This window comes from Vigna unguiculata, chromosome 6 (assembly GCF_004118075.2).
Source record: "Vigna unguiculata cultivar IT97K-499-35 chromosome 6, ASM411807v1, whole genome shotgun sequence".
In the NCBI taxonomy this organism is placed as follows: Eukaryota; Viridiplantae; Streptophyta; class Magnoliopsida; order Fabales; family Fabaceae; genus Vigna; species Vigna unguiculata.
The window spans coordinates 24,639,189-24,652,187 of NC_040284.1; the positions used below are offsets into that span (position 1 = coordinate 24,639,189).

Here is a 12,999-nt window from a genome sequence, read left to right on the forward strand (position 1 = left end):
TTCATCACCAATTAGAGAAGATTAAACTGGAAAGTAGTGAATTAACATGTAAGTGGAGATGAGAAGAAGAAAATAATAATCACGTTATCTTATTCACATAAAAAAAAATTCATAGAGACTCAATTGAAAAAATTCAAATAAAATTTATGAGGTACTAAAGATTTAATTAAACAAAAAAGTGACTATAATATATGTAAAATATCATAATTGTATACCATAGTTTTTATATTTTTGTTTATTAATGTTTTTTGGATAATTTAATTTATATTTAATTAAATATCTTAATTTATTTTTTTATTGGTAGAAATAAATTATTAGTTGTGTGAGAGAAAGAAAAAAAGTGGATTGAAATGAAGAAGTAGTGGAGGAATTTGGTCGATAATATTAGGTAAAATTTGATGGGGGCAGCTGGATGACCATTGGAAATAGCTTCATATGTATGTACATGGAAAAGACTTTTCTAAATTGTAAAAAGAAAAAAAAAAGTGTGGAAAAAGAAAAAAATAAATAAAAGGATTAATAACGTACAGAATTAGTATAGGTCTGGACGTGAGAAAACAGCTACTATTTATTTTCTAAAATCTCTTTCAGTAAACTAACTAAAGTAAATAATTAATTTGAGAATAAGTTATATTAAATAAACTCTTTTAGGTGAAATCTTGATAAAAAAAATAATCAACAAAAATTAAAGTACTAACCAGTTAAAAAGTGAAGAGAGTATCAAGTTGATATAAATTTGAACAAAATATTATTATAATGGGGCATAGTGTTATACATTACCTGAAGTCGAAATCAATTTTGCAATGAAAGACACATGAAGTAGGATTCAAAAGTGCATGTAGATAATGAAATTTGTTGAAAGCATGATCTTTGTTTGAATCTGTCACAGGTGATGCTAGAACTATATATAATTCAAATTCAAATATACGAACTTTAATAGCATTAAAATTAAACAAAAGTGCTGTATTAGAGGATGTTGACAACAACCATGGTCGGAGGAATCAGTGGTTAAATGACACAAACAACGACATCAGTTCATGAACATACACATCTTAACAAATATTTTCTAATAATATTCCTGTGTAGTGTCTCTCTCTCTATACATATACATGCATTTTATCTAATTAGAGAGACATGTTTTTTCTCAGAAAAAAAAAGTATTTTTTTTGTAAGGAATGAAATTTGTATGTCCCTTTTTGCCTTTCACGAGCATTAATTAATTTGAACGCCCCACATAACTAACTCGCTAATTAGAATGTATGGATCCTGTTCTCTGTGAAATTAAAATATCTTGCACTCCTTCTCTTTCCTTGTTAGACGAAAACAAAGAGAGTGGTAAAAAATAAGGAAACTTGGTGTGGCCGTACATACAGGAAAAAAAACATGCATGTAGAGTACAAAATACAAAATGCTGCCAAAGATAGTTTGATATAATTGAAGTGGTAAATGTGTGTCAGTTCTGGGCAATGTAACGAAATTGTCAGTTGTTGTTTTTGGTCCTTAATGAGGCACAGATTTACATGTACTTTCTTTCTTTCACCCATCAAAAAACAGGGTCAAAAGCTACTACTTCATTGAGGGCTTCTTCAGCACATGGCTGTTTCGTTTTCGTTAATGCATCATGTCTCTCCCTCACACCCATCATTTCCAACCTGTTCTACCTTTTTGCTACGTGGGCCATTCACCTTTTCCATAGTATATAACACCTCTTCCTCATTCCTCTCTGCACCATGCACGGACACCACAGACATATATATGTGTGTGTCTGAACACCTCTGACACTAGTTGCAGTTCAATAATATTCCCTTCTTCCTCGTCCATGGCTACTTCTGTGCCTCTTGCGTGTTGTTACATTGTTGTTTTGGGGATATCTATGTTGTTGGGTTTGAGAGGTGCAGAGGCACAACGTGCCTTCTTTGTGTTCGGGGACTCGCTTGTAGATAATGGCAACAACAATTATTTGGCAACTACAGCTCGTGCTGATTCTCCTCCTTATGGCATTGATTACCCAACCGGAAGAGCCACTGGCCGTTTCTCTAATGGCCGGAACATTCCTGACTTCATCAGTTCCGTTTTTAAACTTCTTTTTCTTAATTATTGCTTCAATCTTACTAGTACTAGTACTGTGTGTGTGTGTACATGTATAATATAATGTACTAGTTATTTTTCTGATATTTTATTTATGTGCTCTTGTGTAGGTGAAGCTATTGGGGCGCGCGAATCCACATTGCCATATTTAGATCCCGAGCTCAACGGGGAAAGATTGCTTGTCGGTGCCAACTTTGCTTCTGCTGGAATTGGAATTCTCAATGACACTGGAATCCAGTTTGTAAGTCACATCACTTGCTTCTTCTGCGTTGAAAATCCATGCTCAAAGTGTCCAATTTTTCAAACATACAGATATTCTTATTTATGTACAAAAAACGAAGGAAGCATTGACTATATAGTGGTACGTGTATACAGATAGATTATTTACAGTATTGAATTTTCAGGTAAACATAATCAGAATATTCAGACAGTTGCAGTACTGGGAGGAATACCAGCAGAGGGTGAGTGCTCTTATAGGACCTGAACAGACTCAAAGCTTAATAGAACAAGCGTTAGTCCTCATCACTCTTGGAGGCAATGACTTCGTCAATAACTATTACTTGGTGCCTTACTCCGCAAGATCACGCCAATACAATTTACCGGACTATGTCAAGTATATTATCTCTGAGTATAAGAAAGTTCTCAGGGTACGCAAATCAATTTTCTTTAGTAGCTACTAGGTCTTTCTACTCACAATGGTCAACAACATGAAACAATAAACACGTATTATCAGTACATGTTTGAAGTAATTAAGGTTCATTATGATAATAAAAACAACATCAGTGAACATGTTTGGTGTTATATATATATATTTCAGAGGCTATTCGAGATTGGAGCACGTAGGGTGTTGGTGACAGGAACTGGTCCTTTGGGTTGTGTGCCGGCGGAATTGGCCCAGAGAAGCGTAAACGGTGAATGCTCCGCTGAATTACAGCGTGCGGCGTCCTTGTTCAACCCTCAACTTGTTCAGATAATCAGAGAACTCAACAGCGAAATTGGTTCTGATGTCTTTGTTGCTGTCAACACGCAACAGATGCACGTTGACTTCATCAGTAACCCTCAACGCTATGGTAAATATGCTACTAATTACGCTTATGCATTAATGAACCATGGAGTAGAGTAGGTATATGCAATAAACTTCTGCCAGATTGTTTGAAAGAAACACATAATTTCTTAAAATTAATACGTGAAATGTACAATAAATATATATATGTGTAGCAATGTTTAGTTAAAGCTCATCTATTATTTTATCACTTGTATTTTGAAAAAGTCACGTAACTCACGTACACCAAGGGGAGTATTTAATGGGGATAAAGTTATATAGGTAGATGGCATTAATAAAGGTTGGTCCCATGCATAATCATACGTGGGGGAGAATAGTTTCCCTTTCCTTTTCCTTTTTTTCTTTCTTTGTTAACCCTACTTTGCTGCATAGAGTTAAAAAAAGTTGATTTAGATGAGAAGTTATATGAAAAGTGGTGGATGAACATGCAGGATTTGTAACATCAAAAGTAGCATGTTGCGGTCAAGGACGGTTCAATGGTATTGGATTATGCACTGTGGCATCGAACTTGTGTCCTGATCGTAGCGTTTATGCGTTTTGGGATCCTTTCCATCCATCAGAAAGGGCCAATGGGTTTATCGTCCAACAGATACTGTCAGGAACCTCAGATTATATGTATCCAATGAATCTCAGCACCATTTTGGCTATGGATTCCAAGAAGAACTAGAACATCCATCATCATGGAGTTAAAGGATTAATCTCGTTCATCTTTTCTGTCTTGCAAAATGTTTACCTTTTATAGTTTGTGATAAATGTATTGAAATTTGGTGCATCTACAATTAAGTTATAGAGTGTCAGTGAATAGTATTTCGTAATGTTGTGCCCTTCTCTTGGGAAGTAGAAAAGAAACACCGCACAATAATTGAGTGAATTTTAATCTTCAATAATTCCTTCTTTTCCGTCGTCTTTGTCTCTCATACAATATTTTCTTGCGAATCTGGCCGATGGTTTTAATCTTGTGTTTGAGTTTAGAAATCGTTTATATCTGAACCTTTTCCGTCGTCTTTGTCTGTCATTCAATAATTTCATTCATTACTTTTTATTTTTATTTTTTTCTTAATTTAGTATGAATCATTAATTAATATATTATTATTTTTTTAAAAGAATCGATCGTTAAGTCATCAAATAAATTATCAAAAATATTTTTCTTTTCTTTTACCTTGCTCTCCGCTTATTAGAACTGGACATGAAATGATATATACCAGTCCACCTATAAATGGCACCTAACCGAGAACGAGACAAAATGCTAACTCAACAAATTAAGCCAATCTTGTTTAGGTGGAATTTTATATTTTAAGGTCAATTGCTTACAACATTTTAGTCTTTCTATTGCCCCCACAATGTCTAAATTTGATTTCTTAATAATCCACCTAAATTTTACTTCTTAATATTTGTTTATTAACATTAAATCTTAAAAAACATTATTTGCTACAATTAATTTTTTATTGGCTTTTCTTTAACGAATATTTCAAATTCAATCGTTTTTTTTCTGAATACTTTAAATTACTTTGTAATCTTTCCAAAAGTTGACCATGTATCTAATTTTATATTAACACCACGTTGTATTATGTATTTAGATGAACAACAAATGAAGTTTACATTTATGAATACAATTAGGGATGAATATATTTTTGATAATGAGTTATCATGGGCACATGATTTGACAAATTTATCTTTCCATACCTATATTTATTTAAAATACAAAGTAAACAATAAAATTCAAAAAAAATTCGGTACAAAAAATGGAATCAGTTGTAAAAAGAAAGAAAGAAAACAGTATATCATAATTATATATATATATATATATATATATATATATATATATATATATATATTATATAAACGAGCTATAAAATTTGACTTATACGGTAGCTTGAAAATTAAAACGCTTGTACACCAAAGACGTACATATTATTAAACATGAAATCTAGATCAGTTATTCATTAATAAGTTGAGCTATTTTTTCAAATTTAATTAAAAAATTAATCTATCCACCCTAATTAAATTCAACCAAATACAAAGTATTACAAACTTATCAAATATCATGGGCATCACATGCGCTTCATTTTTTTTCTTAATTATTAAGTATGACTTTCTCTTAATTTGTTTTCTTTTTTAAAATGGTGTACGTGATTCTAAAAGTATATGAGATTTTAAGTTACCATTTAAAAATAAATTAAAATTATTTTTTTGAAAGTAGTATCTATATTTTGTATTAATTTTTATTTTGGAATAGATTCTTAAGAAAAATATAATGGCACCTTCTAAACTTTTTTCAAATTGTAATCAGTACATACAGCCTTTGATTTTTTTTTCATTGGTCTTCCTAATCACGTATGTAATATAATGTTTTAAAAAGAAAAAGATTGTGCATAATTAGAAAGAAAACTATAAATATTAGTGTAATTAAAAACAATGTCAGAAGCTATCACTCAAATTTACTTTTAAACTCTTATATGTTATTATTAAAATACAATTTATTTTGTACGCTATTGTTAAAATATATTTTGTAAACAAAAATATAAATTACATTTTAATCATATCATGTAATCACCTAATTGAAATCAAAAGATAAATAAAGAAAATAGAAGTTATTTTTATGAATTTAATTTTTATTAAAAAATGTTTGAGAACTAACTTAAAACATCTTTATGGTATTATATTTATAACAATAATCCAACATGTTCACTTAATTTACTTTTTACTCAATTTGTTTTTATATACTTTTTTAAAATCTCAATGTGGTTAATATCTCCAACCTCACCGCTCCTCTTCTTATCTTGTAAGTTGTAACGTCTTTCTCGATATTAATACCCCTCAAGTTTATTGTTGAAGATATTATGATTTTGCTTTCTGGTTAAATATAACTTGGACAAAAACATGTTTCCATTGCTCAATATTAACCCGAATAAAATATTATTTTTGAAAAAAAAAACTGACGAAAAAAACTTTACCAAATATTTCACACCGCGAAAACTTATTTATTTTGTGTGTTATGAATTAACATTTCCTACTTACACGGGGAAATAACTATCACATTGATTTTTTATACAATAATCCACAGAGTTGTTAAATCGGATAATGGGTGAAACCTATTACGGATTGATTATTTTATGAGTTAATCAAACCTCGTTTACCTATTAGTGAGATAAAAAAATTTAGAACACAACCCAGCTTATCATAGGTTAGTGAGTTAAAAAGTTGATTTATGGGCTTATTTAATTAATAAAATACAATTTTTTTTTCGGTCAAAACAAAATTATAATTTTAATTAAAATCTAAATAAACTTTAATACAATCCAAATACAAACCAAAATTACACAAATACAAATTTTATGTGTGTTGGCTAGAAAAAATAACTTAATCTGACTCAAATGCAGAGTCTAACTTAACAAAAACATTTATATGACCATTTATTTGCGGGTTGGTGAACCAACTTGGCTCACCACAGGTTCAACTTGGGTGAGCCGGATTCTAGGTAAGCCAGGTTAAAAATCAACTTGTATTGAAATTTGTAAAAAAAAAATAACCCAACCCGGTCTAAACCCGTGGTGTGTCGGGTTGGTTCGCGGTTTCTAATCCATTTTGACAGCTCTGAATACACAATAGAAAAGTTTTTTTAATATATGTTTTTATACATCTATGTTTTTTTTTGTGCTATATTTTATGGGTGATCATGGATTGGATTGTTAATGATCCAATCCACATCCATTTTGGATCCAAATAATTGGATTAGATTTTCGATCCAGTTCAAAAAAAGTATATTGGATTTTTTAAAAATCCAGATCCAAATATTTAGATCAAGTTTAAATCCAGATATAAATATTTGAATCAAGTTCAAAATCCAAGATCCATTTTTCATAAAATAAATTCAAATTAACTGAACTCGACCGAATACGGCTAAATTTGGGCTAGTGTCGACTCGACCAAATTTTGACTGGAGCCAACTAGGCTAAATACAACCAAATTTTGGTCGCGGGTATCTCGGCCGAATACAGTCAAATTTTGTTTAGGTCGACTCAGCCCAATGCAGTCAAATTTGGGTCGGGGTGAACTCAACCGAATACTTCAAAATTTTGTCCAGGACCAGCTGAGCCAAATTTCGATCGGGACCGACTTGACAGAATTTGGCCTAATTCAGCCAAATTTTTTATAGGGTCACGCCAACTCAATCAAATACGACTAAATTTGGGCTAGTCTGTCTCAATCTTTAGCCTAACCTAACCAAAAATATAAACTGAAAATTTGGATTGGATATTTTGGATTATCCATTTTGAAAATCTAGATTTAGAGTATGGATATACAATCCATAAAATATATAAAATGTAGATCAGATTGATATCCAAATCCAATAAAATGGATTGAATTTTTAATAAAATGAATATTAAATGGATTGGATCATAGCAAAAATGGATTGAATCATGAAAATTAGATATTTTGCCCATCCTTAGTTTAACTTTCCAGATCATCCTCTGCTTCCTTCCGCTCATTTAAGAGTTCAATAAATATAAATTATTGTTGTTATCCTCATAATTTTTATTTTTATGTGTTAAATAAACATTAATTATTACTTTTACCCTCATATTTTTATTCTTTCAATTTTATATGTACTTAATCTTTTTTTAATACATTTTTTACAAGAGTATAATTTAAATTCGTTAGTACAAATTTATGGATACATTAACAATTCTTTAATTAAACTTCTAAAATTTTTAATTAAATTGTATGCTTTAAAGTTTATGAATATAAATGTTAAGGTTTAGTGTTTACGGACGTCTCACGTCTCACGTCGCACGTCGCACGTCTCACGTCGCACGTCTCTCACGTCTCAAGTCTCTCACTCCCACGTCTCACGTCTCACGTCTCACGTCTCACGTTCCACGTCTCACGTCTTACGTCTCACGTCTGACGTCTCACGTCTCACGTCCCACGTTCCACGTTTCACGTCCCACGTTCCACATTTCACGTTCCACGTCTCACGTCCCACGTCACACGTCCCACGTCACACGTCTCACGTCTCATGTCTTACGTCCCACGTCCCACGTCTCATGTCCCACGTCTCACGTCTCACGTCTCACGTCTCACGTCTCACGTCTCACGTCCCACGTCTCACGTCTCACCTCTCACGTGTCACCTCTCACGTCTCACGTCTCTCGTCTTATGTCTCACGTCTTACGTTTAACGTTTCATGTCTCACGTCCCACGTTCCACGTCGTCTCACGTCCCACGTTCCACGTCGTCTCACGTCTCACGTCTCACGTTTTACGTTCCACGTCTCACCTCTCACCTCTCACGTCATATGTCCCACGTCCCACGTCTCACGTCTCATGTTCCATGTCTCACATCCCATGTCCCACGTCTCACCTGTCACGTCTCACGTCGCACATCTCACATCTCATGTCTTACGTCGCAGGTCCCATGTCCCACATCTCACATCTTACGTCTCACGTTTGATGTCTCACGTCCCACGCCGTCTCACGTCTCACGTCTTATGTCTAACATTCTACGTCTCACGTTCTACGTCGCACGTCCTACGTCTCACATGTCACGTCTCTTGTCGCACGTTCCACATCCCACGTATCCCGTCCACGTCTCACCTTCCACGTCCCACGTCGCACGTCTCACATTATGACACTTAAATACTTGATTCTTTTATAAAATAATGGTGCTTAGGTTTACTGGTTGCAATATAGCTAAGGCTCTTCTTTGTTGTTTATCCTTCTTCAAGTTTTTTATTGATCGAAAGAAGAGAAAGGACATTATTTTACCGGAAATAGGAAAGCTAACTTTATGCAACAACAATAACTTGAAGATTTTCCAGATGTCTGATATCATTACATGGATGATTTTAGAAAAGTGTTTAGATGTTGGCAGACAACATTTTTTTATTAGTTTTTTGTTCTGACATTCAATATGCGAAGAGATGTGTCACAAAATTCTAATAAAGGGTAGGCAAAAAATCCATTTTTTATAATCCAATCTATTTTTTCTATGATCTAATCCATTTAATATCTATTTTATTAAAAATTCAATCCATTTAAAATCCATTTTATTGGATATAGATATCCATTTTATGATCTAATCCACGACCGAAATTCAACTGAATTTAGTCGAGTCGGCTCCGGTCAAAATTCGGTCGTGTTGGCCTCGACCAAAATTTAACCGAGTTGGTCCTGGCCTGAATTTGGTTGTATTTGGCAGAGTCGATCGCGGCCGAAATTTGGTCATATTTAGGCGAGTCGGTCCTAACCTAAATTGGGCCAAATTCAGTCAAGTTGGTCATGACCAAAATTTGGTCAAGTCGGCACTTGCCCAAATTTAGTCGTATTCGGTCGACTAAGTCCCGAACGATATTTGACTATATTCAACTTAGTCGGCTGTGATAAAAAATTGGCCATATTCGGTCAAGTCGGTCCCGGCCGACGAATTTAGTGGAGTCAACCCTGACCAAAATTTGACTGATCAGGACCTGACCCAAATGTGGCCATATTTGGCCAAGTCGGCTCTGGCCAAAATTTGGTCATATTAGACAAAATCGGTCCTGATCGAAATTCAGTCGAATCCAGTCAAGTCGATCTCGACTGAAATTTTGTCGAGTCGACCTTAGCCCAAATTTGGTCACGTCGTCTCCGACCGAAATTCATTCGAAAGTCATCCAAGTTCTTCCCATGCTGAAATTTGACCTCGTTGGTTTGGACAAAAAATCTGCTAAATTCTATGGTGTCACCCCTATCGAAAATCTAATCCACATCCATTTTGGATCCAAATAATGGATGTGGATCCAAATTTTGTGTCCATAGGACTGATACCAAAGAATTTGACAGATTTGGCGGAATACTTCCAAATTTTGTCCACGACCAACTGAGTCAAATCTCGATCGGAACCGACTTGACAGAATTTAGGCTAATTCGGCCAAATTTTGTATAGGGTCACGCCAACTCAATCAAATACGACTAAATTTGGGCTAGTCCGTCTCAACCTTTAGCCTAACCTAACAAAAAATATAAAGTGAAAATTTGGATTGAATATTTTGGATTATCCATTTTGAAAATCTAGATTTCGAGAATGGATATTCAATTCATAAAATATATAAAATGTAGATTAAATTGATATCCAGATCTAATAAAATGGATTTTAAATGAATTGGATTTTTTATAAAATGAATATTAAATGGATTGGATCATAGAAGAATGGATTGAACGATAAAAATTGGATTTTTTTTTCCACCCTTACTATATTTCAGTTGAAACGTTGGTTTTGGATCTTAACGGGAGAGTTATTCATTTAACAGTGATTCAACTTTCATTAGGTTTTTATTTATTTTCCTTTATTTGTAACATATAGTTAATTTAACATTTATTTTTTATTAATGTCTAGGATTTATTTCAAATCAAAGTCAACTAAAGTTATATCTGACAATATTGTCATGATTTATTTTTGTATTAATGTATTAAAATTCATTAACAAAAACCATTATTAATTCTATGTTTTTTTTATGAATATTGGTAGGAGTTATTTTTGTAAAATAAAATAAGTTATGTAATTTTAAAATTTGTATTAGTAATTAAGTTACCTCAACTAAAGTTAATATGACTGTGTTTTTAGAATACAAGTTAAAGATTTTTTTTTCCGAACGTCAATGAAGATTATTTTTAGTTGATAATATTGAGAGATTATATTTAATAGTAATTAAAATTTCAAAAAGTTTTAATTATATTATTTAAATAAAGTTTTTAGAAAATAAAACAATAAAAAGTGAATTAAATTCAGTATGTTTTAATCCTCTTAAAAATGTGAATTCATCTTTTGGATAAATTCAAAGATATATTTATACCTATGTTTTAAAAAAGATACTTGTTTTATTGTCCACATTTTTTCTTCCAAATTTTTTCTTTTAAATATTTTTTTAAATTAAAATAATTATTTTACCAATTTTATCCTTCAACTAACATTTTTTTAAATTTAATGGTTTTTTTTTTCAATTTGACTACTTTTTTTATACTTTTTAGAAAATTTTAATTAAAAAATCATCTATAAAATAACTAATTTTTTTTATAATTAATGTATAAAAAATTATTTTTGTTTAATTTTATGATTATAATAATAAAAGTATTATTATAAATTTTATTATGTTTTAGTAAACACATGCATGTGTTTTTACTGGTATTTATAATTACCATTCATTGAGTAACAAGTACAACTGTGAGAATATATTGTATCCAAGGGATAAGGGGATTAAAATTAATTTTTCTTACAAGAATATAGGTACAACTATTTTCTTTTTTAAGAGTGAGCACAAAAGCATCCATTATTTCCTTTTTTATTTCAAAAAGTTCTTATCCTTTAATTTAACAACTTTGTTAAAAATTTAAATTAGCCCAAATAGTTTTATAAACAGAAACTAGAGGAGTAATAATTATGGCTTTATTTTTTTTATAAAAATGTGTCAGTTAATGAAAGATGTTTTTGAAAAGAAAATAATTAATGTTATTTTACATTTTAAAATAATATGTACATACAATAAAAGAATTCCTTTAAGGAAAAGAAAATGTATATAGATAATTTGAAAATTTAATTACAACATTGTCGGCACTAAAACATTTGGGCCTTGGGCCTAACAGTTAATGGTTTATGTTGGATCAGTTAATTGAAAAGATCATGTTTATTCTAACATTACTACACAGGTATTACTTTATTCACCCGCACAATTATTAACTGCACCTCCACATTGATTTTAAAAGACTAAACTACATTTGCCCCCGTCCCTACCGTTGCTTTCATCATCACGAGAAAATCTCATTTCGAAAACTCATTTTAAAAGACATTCTGCGGGATAAGGAAAGGTTGTTTCGAAAATCCTATTTCGAAAAACTCTTGAAATTTTGTTATGAAAATTTCGTTTTGGAAATATTATTTCAAAACTTCTGAAAAAGTTGTTCCAAAATTCAGAACATAGAATTTGATAGTCAGATAAAATGATTATTTTGAAAATTTGGGAGGCGCGTGAAGAAATTGTGGAGGTGGAAGAAGTAAAAGCCTACTATACAACTCAATAATCGATATGGGGTAGCCTATTAATTAAGATAGTTGTTGTGCGGTAATCTCCAACTAACTACTAACTACTGATATCGGTTGTCATAATTTAAATATATTATGATAAAAACATTTTTCTTTATTGTTTTTAATCTTAAAACAGTTTAATAGTGTATTTTTCATCTTCCATAAAAAGTAGCATGTCACGTGGCTATAAAAAAGTTCTTTAGAGTCAACTAGAAATCCACTTAGAGGAGCAAAATTCGTTGTTGAAGCTAATCGAATCGAAAACCAAAAAGAAATTGCTTTCAGTGATCATTAAACATGGAAAGTTGCAAGCTGGCAAAAAGGTCTAAGGCGTTTTGAAAACAAGTAGTCTTAGCTGAAAACTCAAGTTCCACTCGTGACTGTAGCCACCATAATTCATCACCTATGTGACAACAATTATACTGTTGTTGAAAATTAAAAGCATGCATCAACCCAAGGAAACATACCTGTTTTCACTTTTCGCTTTTTTCGTCTCTTTCTAATTCTCCATACAGAGGTTTGGGCGGCGGAAATAACTTCTGTTTGCATCTCCTCCATTCACCTCGCTCCTCTCTTTTGCACTTCTCATCTCATCACATGCCTCATGCACCTTTAGAACTATACAATCATTCAATTATTCAATCTCAGTTTAAATGCCACCTAAAAGTTGACATGCAAAACCCAAAACCTAAAAATCTCTAATTTCTATTTACTTTTCAGTTTGGAAGTAAATTTTTAACGGCTATAAAAAGCCTTCATGCAAGTCTCACTGCATATCGACATCAACA

The 12,999-nt window shown here is 32.0% G+C and overlaps 1 protein-coding gene across 1 annotated transcript; it reads left to right on the forward strand.

Moving 5' to 3' along the window:
• The first annotated feature begins 1,711 nt into the window (after window positions 1–1,711).
• On the forward strand, window positions 1,712–4,050 carry LOC114187414 (GDSL esterase/lipase LTL1-like). The gene is made up of 5 exons (XM_028075668.1): window positions 1,712–2,066; window positions 2,199–2,329; window positions 2,493–2,735; window positions 2,906–3,158; window positions 3,583–4,050. The coding sequence occupies exons 1-5, from the start codon at window positions 1,820–1,822 to the stop codon at window positions 3,816–3,818; spliced, it is 1,110 nt and encodes a 369-aa protein (XP_027931469.1). The 5' UTR covers window positions 1,712–1,819; the 3' UTR covers window positions 3,819–4,050.
• The last annotated feature ends 8,949 nt before the right edge of the window (window positions 4,051–12,999 follow it).

Excerpts from the sequence above, each read along its gene's own strand:
- LOC114187414 (XM_028075668.1), top strand. The coding sequence starts at position 1,820 with ATGGCTACTTCTGTGCCTCTTGCGTGTTGTTACATTGTTGTTTTGGGG. Across the intron at positions 2,067-2,198 it reads GAACATTCCTGACTTCATCA|GTGAAGCTATTGGGGCGCGC; the intron begins GTTCCGTTTTTA and ends GCTCTTGTGTAG. Across the intron at positions 2,330-2,492 it reads ATGACACTGGAATCCAGTTT|GTAAACATAATCAGAATATT; the intron begins GTAAGTCACATC and ends TTGAATTTTCAG.